This window comes from Rhinoraja longicauda, chromosome 3 (genome assembly GCF_053455715.1).
Source record: "Rhinoraja longicauda isolate Sanriku21f chromosome 3, sRhiLon1.1, whole genome shotgun sequence".
NCBI classification, from domain to species: domain Eukaryota; kingdom Metazoa; phylum Chordata; class Chondrichthyes; order Rajiformes; family Arhynchobatidae; genus Rhinoraja; species Rhinoraja longicauda.
Genome location: NC_135955.1, coordinates 93,964,155 through 93,979,365, shown reverse-complemented (window position 1 = coordinate 93,979,365; position 15,211 = coordinate 93,964,155). Strand labels below are relative to the sequence as shown.

Genomic DNA, 15,211 nt, shown 5'->3' with positions numbered 1-15,211 from the left:
CCCGTACATTAACACTATCCTACACCCACTAGGGACAATTTTTACATTTACCCAGCCAATTAACCTACCTACCCGTACGTCTTTGGAGTGTGGGAGGAAACCGAAGATCTCGGAGAAAACCCACGCAGGTCACGGGGAGAACGTACAAACTCCTTACAGTGCAGCACCCGTAGTCAGGATCGAACCTGAGTCTCCGGCGCTGCATTCGCTGTAAAGCAGCAACTCTACCGCTGCGCTACCGTGCCGCCACTGTACACTGTGGACGGCTCGATTGTAGTCATGTATTGTCTTTCCGCTGACTGGTTAGCGGAAACAAAAGCTTTTCACTGTACCTCGGTACACGTGACAATAAACTAAATTCTTTATTCTGCTTATAACTAGTAAATAGGTATGTGGATTGTCCAACAGACAAACCCTAAAAGTAGAGGCACCTAAGTTTCAGGAACCTCATTGACTATGTTGTCGCAGGCACCCATCATTGTAACAGCAGATTGGATGTCCTGTCAACGAAGTCAGATAGTTTAGTTTAGTTTATTGTACAGTGTACAGATACATGATAAAAGGAATAACGTTTTAGGCAAGATGAAGTTCTTCTGCAGTTGTACAGGGCCCTAGTGAGACCGCACCTGGAGTACTGTGTGCAGTTTTGGTCTCCAAATTTGAGGAAGGATATTCTTGCTATTGAGGGCGTGCAGCGTAGGTTTACTAGGTTAATTCACGGAAAGGCGGGACTGTCATATGTTGAAAGACTGGAGCGACTAGGCTTGTATACACTGGAATTTAGAAGGATGAGAGGAGATCTTATTGGTACGTATAAGATTATTAAGGGGTTGGACACGTTAAAGGCAGGAAACATGTTCCCAATGTTGGGGGAGTCCAGAACAAGGGGCCACAGTTTAAGAATAAGGGGTAGGCCATTTAGAACTGAGATGAGGAAGAACTTTTTCAGTCAGAGTGTTGAATCTGTGGAATTCTCTGCCTCAGAAGGCAGTGGAGGCCAATTCTCTGAATGCATCCAAGAGAGAGCTGGATAGAGCTCTTAAGGATAGCGGAGTCAGGGGGTATGGGGAGAAGGCAGGAACGGGGTACTGATTGAGAATGATCAGCGGTGCTGGCTCGAAGGGCCGAATGGCCTCCTCCTGCACCTATTGTCTATTATCTATTGAAGTCCAGTAAAGTCTGATTAAAGATAGTCCGAGGGTCACCAATGAGGTAGATAGTAGTTCAGCACTGCTCTCTGGTTGTGGTAGGATGGTTCAGTTGCCTGATAACAGACTTGTGGATCATCATTTTATTCTGTGGTTTGTTACCTAATTAAGTCTTTCTGCAACCTCCATTCTCTGTAATCAACACCTCGTTTATCTGTTAATCAAGTTTCTGTGTAATCCTGTCAGCGGAGAATATAAAAGCTGTTCCAAAGTCGCGCTCAGGAGATCAGCTTTGAATGGTCTCCTGGTCAATAAATCACCCATAGACACAGAGTGCTGGAGTAACTCAGCGGGTCAGGCAGCATCTGTGGAGAACATGGATAGGTGACGTTTCACAGAGTGCTGGAGTAACTCAGCGGGTCAGGCAGCATCTCTGGAGAGAAGGAATTGGTGAAGTTTCGGGTCGAGAAGAAGTCTGAAGAAGGGTCTCGACCCGAAATGTCACCCATTCGTTCTCTCCCGAGATGCTGCCTGACCCGCTGAGTTACTCCAGCATTTTGTGAATAAAAACCGGCCAACAATGTCCCAGCTACCCTAGTCCCACTTGCCTGCGCTTGGTCCATAACCCTCCAAACCCGTCCTTTCCATGTACCTGTCCAACTGTTTCTTTTTTTTTAGATTTAGATTTAGAGATACAGCGCAGAAACATGCCCTTCGGCCCACCGGGTCTGCGCCGCCCAGCGATCCCCACACATTAACACCATCCTGCACCCACTAGGGACAATTTTTACATTTTCCAAGCCAATTAACCTACAAACCTGCACGTCTTTGGAGAGTGGGAGGAAACCGAAGATCTCGGAGAAAACCCAAGCAGGTCACGGGGAGAACGTGCAAACTCCGTACAGACGGCGCCCGTAGTCGGGATGGAACCCGGGTCTCCGGCGCTGCATTCGCTGTAAGGCAGCATCTCTACCGCTGCGCCACTGTGTCTCAAACGTTGGGATACGTTCCAGCCTCAACTACCTCCTCGTTCCATACACCCACCACCCACTGTGTGAAAATGGTACCCCTCGGATTCCCATGAAATCTTTTCCCATCACTCCTTGAACCTGTGTCCTCTGGTCCTCGATTCCCCTACTCTGGGTGAAAGTCGGGGAATCCAGATTTACAACTGTAGCAAAGATAGTGGCAATACCGACAACCACAAGGGAGACGTTTAAGTGAAAAAATAATCATTCATTTGATTTCTCCCGGGCAGCCATTAACAACAACTCATTAGCCAGTGCAGATGGGGCCATCGAGATGGAGTGGGAAATATGATTTAACGGCTCAACGCAGGCCACCAGGTTTACAGCATCACAGATCCCAGTCGTGCGATTGTATGACTTGTAATCAAAATATGTTATCATGGCAAGGTGGCGGGATGATTCTTCTCGGTAGAAGATGGATGTGATGCACTGTGGAGCAGAGGGGCTTTGCCAGATTATCTACTGTTCCACTGGGTTTCCCTGGGTACAATAGACAATAAGTGCAGGAGGAGGCCATTTGGCCCTTCGAGCCAGCACCACCATTCAATGTGATCATGGCTGATCATCCAGCTCAGTATCCCATACCTGCCTTCTCTCCATACCCCCTGATCCCTTTAGCCACAAGGGCCACATCTAACTCCCTCTTAAATATAGCCAATGAACTGGCCTCAACTACCTTCTGTGGCAGAGAATTCCACAGATTCACCACTCTCTGTGTGAAAAAAAACGTTCTCATCTCGGTCCTAAAAGACTTCCCCCTTATCCTTAAACTGTGACCCCTTGTTCTTGACTTCCCCAACATCGGGAACAATCTACCTGCATCTAGCCTGTCCAACCCCTTAAGAATTTTATACGTTTCTATAAGATCCCCCCTCAATCTTCTAAATTCCAGCGAGTACAAGCCGGGTCTATCCAGTCTTTCTTCATATGAAAGTCCTGCCATCCCAGGAATCAATCTGGTGAACCTTCTCTGTACTCCCTCTATGGCAAGAATGTCTTTCCTCAGATTAGGAGACCAAAACTTCCTGGGCACGTGTGGAAAGTGGTGAGATCAGTGATGATAGAGTCATAGAGTGACACAGTGTGGAAACAGGCCCCTTTAGCCCAACCTGCCCACACCGGCCAACATGCCCTATCCACACTAGTCCCACCTGCCCGCACTTGGCCCACATCCCTTCAAACCTGTCCTATCCATGTACATGTCTAACCGCTTCTTAAATAGGATAGTCCCTCCTCCGGCAGCTCGTTCCATACGCCCACCACCCTCTGTGTGAAAAAGTTACCCCACAGGTTCCTAGTAAATCTTTACCCCCTCGACTTAAACCTATGTCCTCTGGCCCTCTGAGTTACTCCCGCACTCTGTGTCTTTCTTTGGTTTATACCGGCATCTGCAGTTCCTTCCTGCACATTCTTGGAAAATATGGAATGCCTCTTGCTTCAAGATATATAAGATCTTTGTTTTTGTTATTTGTACACGTACATGAATCATTCTGTTGCCTTGCCCCTGTCTCCAGGTACAGTTACTTTGTGCTAGCTAAATATTGTACAAGATTGCGGGCGATTCTTCATGTTTAGCCCGGCACGGCGGCGCAGCGGGTAGAGCTGCTGGCTCACAGCGCCGGAGACCCGGGTTCGATCCCGACTACGGGCGCCGTCTGTACGGAGTTTGTACGTTCTCCCCGTGACCTGCGTGGGTTTTCTCCGAGATCTTCGGTTTCCTCCCACACTCCAAAGACGTGCAGGTTTGTAGGTTAATTGGCTTGGTCAATGTAAACATTGTCCCCAGTGCGAGGGGGGGTAATTAGGGGAGGGCACCTGTAAATGGGGGGAATTAGGGGAGGGCACCAGTAAATGGGGGGAATTAGGGGAGGGCACCAGTGAATGGGGGGAATTAGGGGAGGGCACTGATAGGGATTTAAGAGCTAGATAGAGCTCTTAAGGATAGCGGAGTCAGGGGGTATGGGGGAGAAGGCAGGAACGGGGTACTGATTGAGAATGATCAGCCATGATCACATTGAATGGCGGTGCTGGCTCGAAGGGCCGAATGGCCTCCTCCTGCACCTATTGTCTATTGTCTATTGATTTAGTTGTCCCCAGTTCCCCTTCACTGTTGCTTCCACTAAGCTACACACAATAATATAATTTGCAATTTACGCTAGGGACAATTTACAACTTCACTAAGCCATTAGCCCGCACGTCTTTGGAGTGTGGGAGGAAACCGGAGCACCCGGAGAAAACTCACGCGGTCACGGGGAGAACGTGCAAACTCTGTACAGACAGCGTCCGTGGTCAGGATGGAACCCGGGTCTCTGGCGCTGCGAGGCAGCGACTCTACCGCTGCGCCACCGTGGCGTGTGTTTCATGGACGTTGGTCATTGTTGTACATGACCTGTGGCAAGGGGAGAGGTAACAAGAGTCCACCTACCTGCGTCTCTGGAATGATGGGACTCTCAGAGGAAGATGTTCGGAAGAAGGTGGAGAGGGGGGACGCCAGGATATCGGGGTTCGGCCTCACAAAGCCACTCAGGTCGCAGCTGGGAATCTCGTTCTCCTCCTTCTTCATGACCATGGTGTCCATCACGTAGAAAACGTTCCAGGGGATCCAGACCGTGTGGTGGCGCGTGATGAAGGGCACTCGCTCAAAGCACAAGGTGAGCGAGGCTCCGCCATTAGCCAGCAGGTCAAACCTGACGAACACAGGTACAGCAGAGGTGACTACACCTGACACAGGTACGCAGAGAGAGGTGACTACACCTGACACAGGTACAGCAGACAGGTGACTACACCTGACACAGGTACAGCAGAGGTGCCTACACCTCACACACACAGGTACAGCAGAGGTGCCTACACCTCACACACACAGGTACAGCAGAGGTGACGACACCTGACACAGGTACAGCAGACAGGTGACTACACCTGACACACACAGGTATAGCAGAGAGGTGACTACACCTGACACACACAGGTACAGCAGAGGTGACTACACCTGACACACACAGGTACAGCAGAGGTGACCACAACTGACACAGGTACAGCAGACAGATGACTACACCTGACACACACAGGTACAGCAGAGAGATGACTACACCTGACACAGGTACGCAGAGAGGTGACTACACCTGACACAGGTACAGTAGAGAGGTGACTACACCTGACGCACACAGGTACAGTAGACAGGTGACCATTGCCTGAAACATCTGGCAGGGTCACAGGACCAGAAACTAGAGGCTTTGCAGAGGGTGGGTGCGCGTTTACCAGAATAATGGCTGGATTAGAGGTGTAGAGGAGGTTTATCAGAATAGTGCCTGAATGTCATGAAATGAAGGTTTATCAGAATAACCCTTCGACAGACAATAGACAATAGACAATAATTGCAGGAGGAGGCCATTCGCCCCTTCGAGCCAGCACCACCATTCAATGTGATCATGGCTCATCATTCTCAATCAGTACCCCGTTCCTGCCTTCTCCCCATACCCCCTGACTCCGCTATCCTTAAGAGCTCTATCTAGCTCTATCTTGAATGCATTCAGACAATTGGCCTCCACTGCCTTCTGAGGTAGAGAATTCCACAGATTCACAACTCTCTGACTGAAAAAGTTTTTCCTCATCTCAGTTCTAAATGGCCTACCCCTTATTCTTAAACTGTGGCCCCTTGTTCTGGACTCCCCCAACATTGGGAACATGTTTCCTGCCTCTAACGTGTCCAACCCCTTAATAATCTTATACGTTTCGATAAGATCCCCTCTCATCCTTAATGGATGAGACTGTACGGTACTTTATTAAGAATGGCAAGACTGTATGTCTTGATGATTAGAAGTGTAGAGAAGGTTTACCAGAATTATTCTTGGATTAGAAGTGTAGAGAGGTTTTATCAGAAAGATGTCTGTATTAGGGGTGAATAGGAGTTTTATTGGAATAATCCTTGGATATGGGTTGTGGAGAGAGGGATTGCCAGAACGATCTTGGATTAGAGGTGTGGAAGAGGTTTATCAGGATGACTTTTGGATTACCAGTGCCTTTACATTGCACTTAACATTGCCATCGAGGCAGTGCAGCGTAGGTTCACCAGGTTAATCCCCGGGATGGCGGGACTGTCATATGAGGAAAGATTGGAAAGACTGGGCTTGTATTCACTGGAGTTTAGAAGGATGAGAGGGGATCTTACAGAGACGTATAAGATTATAAAAGGACTGGACAAGCTATTTGCAGGAGAAATGTTCCCAATGTTGGGGGAGTCCAGAACCAGGGGCCACACAGTCTAAGAATAAGGGGTAGACCATTTAGAACTGAGATGAGAAAAAACGTTTTCACCCAGAGAGTTGTGAATCTGTGGAATTCTCTGCCTCAGAAGGCAGTGGAGGCCAATTCTCTGGATGTTTTCAAGACAGAGCTAGATAGAGCTCTTAATGATAGCGGAGTCAGGGGGATATGGGGAGAAGGCAGGAACGGGGTACTGATTGTGGGTGATCAGCCATGATCGGGTTGAATGGCGGTACTGGCTCAAAGGGCCGAATGGCCTCCTCCTGCACCTATTGTCTATTGAAACCGAAGATCACGGAGGACAATAGACAATAGACAATAGGTGCAGGACGAGGCCATTCGGCCCTTCGAGCCAGCACCGCCATTCAATGTGATCATGCTGATCATTCTCAATCAGTACCCCGTTCCTGCCTTCTCCCCATACCCCCTGACCCCGCTATCCTTAAGAGCTCTATCTAGCTCTCTCTTGAATGCATTCAGAGAATTGGCCTCCACTGCCTTCTGAGGCAGAGAATTCCACAGATTTACAACACTGACTGAAAAAGTTTTTCCTCATTTCAGTTCTAAATGGCCTACCCCTTATTCTTAAACTGTGGCCCCTTGTTCTGGACTCCCCCAACATTGGGAACATGTCTCCTGTCTCTAACGTGTCCAACCCCTTAATAATCTTATATGTTTCGATAATATGACAGTCCCGCCAAACCCACGTGGTCATGGGGAGAACGTACAAACTCCATACAGACGGCGCCTGTGGTCGGGATGGAACCCGGGTCTCCGGCGCTGCATTCGCTGTGAGGCAGCAACTCTACCGCTGCGCCACCGTGACCGTCCCTTGAACATGATGGACGAGACCGTTTGATTGGCACGTGCAGGCACTCACATTCCGTCTTGGCGTGTGATGGTGTAGCCGTACTGCGGGTAATGCAGGAACGAGACGTTAACTCCAATGAGGGGTGTTCCATCCGCCGTGAGGACCTGTCCTCTGATCACTGAGCTCAGGCTGTGGGGGGGGCAAGGGGAAGAGAACCAGCAAACACAACAAATCAGACGTCCGTTCAACAAACCGTTAACGAGTGTGTAGTGATAGTTCCTCTGTCCCTCCCTTCCCCTCCTCCTTCCCAGATCTCCCTCTATCTTCCTGTCTCCACCTATATCCTTCCTTTGTCCCGCCCCCCTGACATCAGTCTGAAGAAGGGTCTCGACCCGAAACGTCACCCATTCCTGCCTGACCTACTGAGTTACTCCAGCATTTTGTGAAGACCTTCAATTTGTACCAGGATCTGCAGTTATTTTCTTATACTGCAGATGCTGGTTCTATGTCTCTCTATATCACGAGTCTAGGAAAGAAAACTGCAGATGCTGGTCTAAATCGAAGGTGTACACAAAAAATGCCTGAGTAACTCAGCGGGTCAGGCAGCATCTTGGGAGGGAAGGAATGGGAGACGTTTCGGATCGAGACCCTTCATCAGTCTGAAGAAGGGTCTCGACCCGAAACGTCACCCATTGCTTCTCTCCAGAGATGCTGCCTGACCCGCTGAGTTACTCCAGCACTCTGTGAAACGTCACCTGTCCATGTTCTCCACAGATGCTGCCTGACCCGCTGAGTTACTCCAGCACTCTGTGAAACGTCACCTATCCATGTTCTCCACAGATGCTGCCTGACCCGCTGAGTTACTCCAGCACTCTGTGAAACGTCACCTATCCATGTTCTCCAGAGATGCTGCCTGACCCGCTGAGTTACTCCAGCTCCAGAGCTTTGTGTGGAGAACCTGTTTGTGAATATTGATTTCGCTGCTTTCATGCAACCTCTTGCCTTCCCTCTCTCTCCACCCTTCCCAACCCTAGGCATCCTACTAGTTTCATTGTCATCCTGTTTAGTTTCACCGTTAGTGTGTAGGATGGTGTTGGTGTGCGGGGATCGCTGGTCGACCTGGACTTAGGGGCCGAAGGGCCTGTTTCTGCGCTGTATCTCGAAACTAAACTAAACTAAACTTGCTGAGTAACTCCAGCATTTTGTGTCCATCTTCAGTGTAAACCAGCATCTGCAGTTCCTTCCTCAACTGTATGTGAGTGTATACACCGATCAGCCAAAACATTATGCCCACCTGCCTAATATGCTGTTGGCCCTCCGTGTGCAGCCCCATACGCAGCAGGGTGCGATGCACTGTGTATTGTGACACATTCCTCCCGTGACCACCATTAACATTTTCTGTGACTTGTGCCACAGTCGACCTTCTGTCGGTTCGGACCAGGCGGGATAGCCTTCGTTGCCCTCGCGCATCGATGAGCCTTGGGCGCCCAACACCCTGCCTGTCGCCGGTTTGTGGTTTGTCCCTCCTCGGACCACTGTCGGTCGGTACTCACCACTGCTGACCGGGAGCACCCCACAAGCCTTGCCATTTCAGAGATGCTCTGACCCAGTCGTCTGGCCATTAACAATTTGGCCCTTGTCAAAGTCGCTCAGGTCTTTACTCCTGCCCATTTCTCCTGCATCCAACACGTCAACTTCAAGAGCTGACTGTTCACTTACTGCCTAATATATCCCACCCCTTGACAGGTGCCATTGTAACAAGATAATCAACGTTATTCAATTCGCCTGTCAGGGGTCATAATGTTTTGGCAGATCGGTGTAAGTCCCGTCATTAAAACACTGCTGGAAAATGCCATTCCAGCGACCCTGCCTTGATCTTCATGAAACGTTAATTTTATTTCAGATATTCTCATTTGTTGGAGGGACTACATGACAACCTATTGAGATCAATATGATCCATTCACAAAATGCTGGAGTAACTCAGCGGGTCAGGCAGCATCTCAGGAGAGAAGGAATGGGTGACGTTTCGGGTCGAGACCCTTCTTCAGACTCATGTCAGGGGGGGGCGGGACAAATGAAGGATATAGGTGGAGACAGGAAGATAGAGGGAGAACTGGGAAGGGGGAGGGGAAGAGAGGGACAGAGGAACTATCTAAAGTTGGAGGAGTCAATGTTCATACCACTGGGCTACAAGCTGCAGCATTTTGTGAATAAATACTTTCGATTTGTACCAGCATCTGCAGTTATTGTCTTATACTCAATATGATCCATGTTCTACAATTTGAAATTGTGTGGCTCCAGTTTCTTCAAAGCTCTGACTTCATGTTTATATGTTCATGAGTGATAGGAGCAAAAGTAGGCCATTCGGCCCATCAAGTCTACTCCGCCGTTCAATCATGGCTGATCTATCTCTCCCTCCTAACCCCATTCTCCTGCCTTCTCCCCATAACCCCTGACACCCGTATTTCATGGGTCAATGAGGACTGGATTGGTTGATTGAAAGATACTCACTGAAATATTCCAGACATTCACTGGAGTTTAGAAGGATGAGAGTGGATCTTATAGAGACGTATAAAATTATAAAAGGACTGGACAAGCTAGATGCAGGAAAAATGCTCCCAATGTTGGGATAGTCCAGAACCAGGGGCCTATTCTGCACAGTCTAAGAATAAAGGGGAAGCCATTTAAAACTGATGTGAGAAGAAACTTTTTCACCCAGATAGTTGTGAATTTGTGGAATTCTCTGCCACAGAAGGCAGTGGAGGCCAATTCACTGGATGAATTTAATAAAGAGTTAGATAGAGCTCTAGGCGCTAGCTGAATCAAGGGATATGGGGAGAAGGCAGGCACGGGTTACTGATTGTGGATGATCAGCCATGAAGCCATCAGCTGGCTCGAATGGCCAAATGGCCTCCTCCTGCACCTATTTTCTATGTTTCTATGAATAACTCTGACTTCAAATTTGAGGAAGGATATTCTTGCTATTGAAGGCGTGCAGCGTAGGTTTACTAGGTTAATTCCCGGAATGGCGGGACTGTCATATGTTGAAAGGCTGGAGCGGCTAGGCTTGTATACACTGGAATTTAGAAGGACGAGAGGGGATCTTATCGAAACATATAATATTAAGGGGTTGGACACGTTAGGGGCAGGAAACATGTTCCTAATGTTGGGGGAGTCCAGAACCAGGGGCCACAGTTTAAGAATAAGGGGTAGGCCATTTAGAACGGAGATGAGGAAAAACATTTTCAGTCAGAGAGTTGTGAATCTGTGGAATTCTCTGCCTCAGAAGGCAGTGGAGGCCAATTCTCTGAATGCATTCAAGAGAGAGCTAGATAGAGCTCTTAAGGATAGCGGAGTCAGGGGGTATGGGGAGAAGGCAGGAACGGGGTACTGATTGAGAATGATCAGCCATGATCACATTGAATGGCGATGCTGGCACGAAGGGCCGAATGGCCTGCTCCTGCACATATTGTCTATTGTCTATTGACTCCCGGAGCCATATCTGAATACGCTGACTCAAGTATTGTTCGAGTGCCTTGTAGGAGAAAGTCATGTTTCTCACAGCAGATCCTTCGTGCTCAGCTTATTATCTGCCAGATTCCCCTGGTTCAGACTAAATGGATAACCCTTTAGGAGTCTGTCAAGAACTCTAAATCAGGCTAATAAACGATGTGAATACAGGCCCTAATTGGGTGCATAGTGGTGCACAAATTATTTAATTAGCTTTTTATGAATTTGTAATGATCTGTAAATAAAATGGGAATGAAAGCACGAAAGTGCTCCCAATGTGCGGACCAGAATATTGTACTCTCTCTCCCTGTCAATGCCAGTCCAATTAATTAAAAGGCACAAGGAACTGTAGATGCTGGTTTACCAAAAATAAGACACAAAGTGTATAAAATCATGCAAGGAATATGTTGGGTGGACACTAGGATCGCCAACTGTGCCGTATTTTGGGCTAAATTGGTTTGTCCCGTACGGGACCGCTCTTGTCCCTTGTTAGGCCCAGGGGGCGCTGTAGGCCCCGATGCTATAGGCCCTGACGCTGTAGGCCCGACATTTTTGGCCTGGACACTTTAGTTCCCGACAGTCTAGGTCCCGACAGTGTAGGCCCGGACAGTGTAGGCCCAGACAGTGTAGGCCCGGAGGCCCGGGCGCCGCCTAACAGAGGTTGCCTAGCAACTCGCCACCCGGCCCGGGCGGCTGCCATTGGTGGAGCGGGAGCACGGGTGAGGTCACGTGGGGAGCGGGGCGGTGACGTCGCCTTGTCCCTTATTTGGGAGTTGGATAGTTGGCAACCCCTAGTGGACACACTGAATCGCTTGCCCAGAGTAGGGGAATCGAGAACCAAAGGACATAGGTTTAAGGTGAAGGGAGAAAAATTTAATAGGAACCTGAGGGGTAACTTTTTCACACAGAGGGTGGTGGGTGCAAGGGTGTAAGAGGGGGTAGTGAGGCAGGAACTATCAAAATGTTTAAGAAGCAATTAGACAGGTACATGGATAGGACGGGTTTGGAGGGATATGGACCAAACGCATGCAGATGGGACTTGTGTAGCTGGGACATGTAGGTCGGTGTGGGCAAGTTGGGCCGAGGGGCCTGTTTCCACACTGTATCACTCTATGACAGTGCTGGAGTAACGCAGCAGGTCAGGCAGCATCTCTGGAGAAGGTATATAGGTGACGTTTCAGGTCGGGACCCTTGTACAGACAGGATTCTTCTTCAGGTTTGAAGAAGGGTCTCGACTCGAAATGCTGCTTATCCACTTTTTCCAGAAGTGCTGTCTGACCCGTTGAGTTACTCCAGCACTTTGTGTCTGTTTCCAATTAATTAAGGGGTTGTGTATTGAAGGCAGACACAAAACACTGGAGTAACTCAGCGGGTCAGGCAGCGTCTCGGGAGAGAAGGAATGGGTGACGTTTTGGGTCGAGACCCTTCTTCAGTCTGATAAACGAATGTGCATTTACCCTATCTATCACCTCATGATCTTGTACAAGTTTATGCAATCATCACTCATCATCCTGCACTCCAAGGAATAGAGTCGGAGCCTGCTTAACCTGTCATAGAGTGATACAGCGTGGAAACAGGCGCTTCGGCCCAACTTACCCACACCGGCCAACATGTCCCAGCTACACTAGTCCCACCTGCCTGCGCTTGGCCCATTATCTCTCTAAACCTGTCCTATCCATGTTTAAATGCTTCTTAACCATTGGGTTAGTCCCTGCCTCAACTACCTCCTCCGGCAGCTCGTTCCATACACCCACCACCCTCTGTGTGAAAAAGTTACCCCTCAGATTCCTATTAAATCTTTTCCCCTTCACCTTGAACCTATGCCCTGTAGTTTTCAATTCCCCTACTCTGGGTAAGAGACTCTGTGCGTCTACCCGATCTATTCCTCTCATGACTTTGTACACCTCAATAAGATCTCCCCTCATCCTCCTGCGCTGCACGGAACAGAGTCCCAGACTGATCAACTTCTCCCTGTAGCTCACACCCTCTGGACCTGGATCCTCTCTGCACCCTTTCCAGCTTGACATCACCTTTCCTGTAACATGGTGCCGAAACTGAACACAGGATCTCAGTTTCTGTAAGGCAGCAACTCTACCGCTGCGCCAACGTGGCCACAGGTTATGGTCTGTATACAGTCGAGGGGCATTAACCCGTTGCAGTTCCCAGACAACACCACGGAACGGTGGTGCAGCGGGTAGAGCTGCTGCCTCACGGCGCCAGAGACCCGGGACACATCCCGACTACGGGTGCCGTCATTACGGAGTTTGTACCTTCTCCCCGTGACCTGCGTGGGTTTTCCCCCGGGCACTCCGCTTTCCTCCCACGCTCCAAAGACGCGCAGGTGTGTAGGATAATTGGTTTGGTATAATCATAAAATTGCCCCTCGTGTGTTGTAGGACGGGGCTAGTGTACGGGGTGATCGCTGGTCGGCACAGACTCGGTGGGCCGCTGGGCCTGTTTCCACGCTGTGTCTCTAAAGTCCAGACGTCTAACTTCATTTTACTGATGTGCTGAACCCAAACAGATGGGATGCCGACAAACAGCCTTTGTAAATCTTTAATCTGCAGTCTAACATGTTTTTTTTCCCGTAAAATGTTTGCTGAGATTTCCTCCACATAATCAATTATTTAAAGACATTTCGATGTGACCACACAGAAATCTCTCTCTGTCTCTCTCTCTCTCTCTGTCTCTCTCTCTCTCCTGCACCTATCCGGGAAATTAAACATCGTTGTCATCATAGTGGATGTGCGTTCAGGCAGGTAATTCACTGCAGTCTAGTTGAGGACAGCTTGTTGGTACACAATGTATTATTTAATAAATTCAGGGTCGGCACGGTGGCGCAGCGGTAGAGTTGCTGCCTCACGGCGCCAGAGACCCGGGTTCCATCTTGACTGCGGGTGCTGTCTGTATGGAGTTTGTACGTTCTCCCTAGGGGTTGCCAACAATCTCACTCCCAAATAAGGGACAAAAGGTGACGTCACCGCCCCGCGCCCCACATGACCTCACCCAGCCAGCGGCCACATGCTCCCGCTCCATCAATGGCGGCCAACCGGGCTCGGAAGCGGGTTGCTACGCAACCTCCAGTAGGCGGCGCCCGGGCCTCCGGGCCTACAGTGTCCGGGCCTACAATGTCCGGGCCTACAGTGTCCTAGCCTACAGTGCCCTGGCCTACAGTGTCTAGCCATACAGTGTCTGGGCCTACAGTGTCCGGTGCTACATTGTTGGGGCCTACAGTGTCCGGGCCTACAGTGTCCTGGCCTACAGTGTCCAGGCATACAGTGTCTGGGCCTATAGTGTCCGGGCCTACAGTGTCTGGGCCTACAGAGGCCCCCGGGTTACAGTGTCCAGGCATACAGTGTCCGGGCCTACAGCGTCTGGGCCTACAGTGTCCGGGCCTACATTGTTGGGGCCTACAGTGTCCGGGCCTACAGTGTCCGGGCCTACAGTGTCCGGGCCTACACTGTCCGGGCCAACACTGTCCGGGCCTACAATGTCCGGGCCTACAGTGTTCGGGCCTACAGTCCCCCCCCCCTGGGCCTAATACGGGTCAAGTGCGGTCCCATACGGGACAAACCAATTTGGCCCAATAGACGGGATGTCCCGGCTAATACGGGACAGGTGGCAACCCTGGTTCTCCCCGTGACCATGTGGGGTTTATTTTAGTTCTCCGGTTTCCTCGCACGCACCAAGGACGAGCAGGTTTGCAGCTTGACTGACGGGTAAAATAGTAAATGATCCCGGGTGCGCAGGGTAGTGCGAGTGTGTGGGGATCGCTGGTCGGTGTGGACTCGATCTCCAGTGGACTCAGCGTTGGGCGGAAGGACCGACTGACCTGCTGTTGAAAGGGTTGTCCCCCGGCAGGAGGTGAGTGCTCTCCGGCTCGATGAGGAACTTGATGCGGTCGTGGAAGGAGCGGGCGGCTTGCTGGGCGGGCTGCGGCTGGCTCTGGCCGATGATGTCCAGGGGGTCGGGTGAGCCGCGGCAGTAGGCCTGGTCCTGGCAGGCGGTGTGCAGGCAACAGTCAGGATCTAGGCAGTCGACCAGTCCATCTGCAGAACACGAGGAGAAAACACACATCACCACTTAACATCGAAACATGGGAAATAGGTGCAGGAGGAGGACGCTCGGCCCTTCGAGCCAGACCGCTTGACCTGTTTTTACAAAATGTTAAATGGTCAGCTCGACATAGATAACCACATCTGCACCAAACCCAAACCTATCAACAGTAGACGAGGGCCTTCGATTCAATTTGAGATACCAGCTGTCAAGACAGATGTGTACAGCAACTCATTAATCCCTCGCACAATTAAAGCATGGAATAGTCTTCACCCTATTCACCCAACCCGGGGTTGGACACGTTAGAGGCAGGAAATATGTTCCCCAATGTTGGGGGAGTCCAGAACCAGGGGCCACAGTTTAAGAATAAGGGGTAGGCCATTTAGAACGGAGATGAG

At 50.0% G+C, this 15,211-nt stretch overlaps 1 protein-coding gene across 4 annotated transcripts in view; it reads right to left on the bottom strand.

Moving 5' to 3' along the window:
• The window catches only part of LOC144592184 (teneurin-3-like), a 2,027,615-nt gene that overhangs the window by 93,975 nt on the left and 1,918,429 nt on the right, over positions 1-15,211 (bottom strand). For all 4 annotated transcript variants that reach the window (XM_078396656.1, XM_078396657.1, XM_078396658.1 and 1 more), the window contains 3 exons: positions 14,590-14,806; positions 7,317-7,436; positions 4,602-4,863 (listed from right to left, as the gene is read on the bottom strand). In XM_078396656.1, coding sequence (XP_078252782.1) covers positions 4,602-4,863; positions 7,317-7,436; positions 14,590-14,806 — 599 coding nt within the window. The remainder of the gene's footprint in view (positions 1-4,601; positions 4,864-7,316; positions 7,437-14,589; positions 14,807-15,211) is intronic.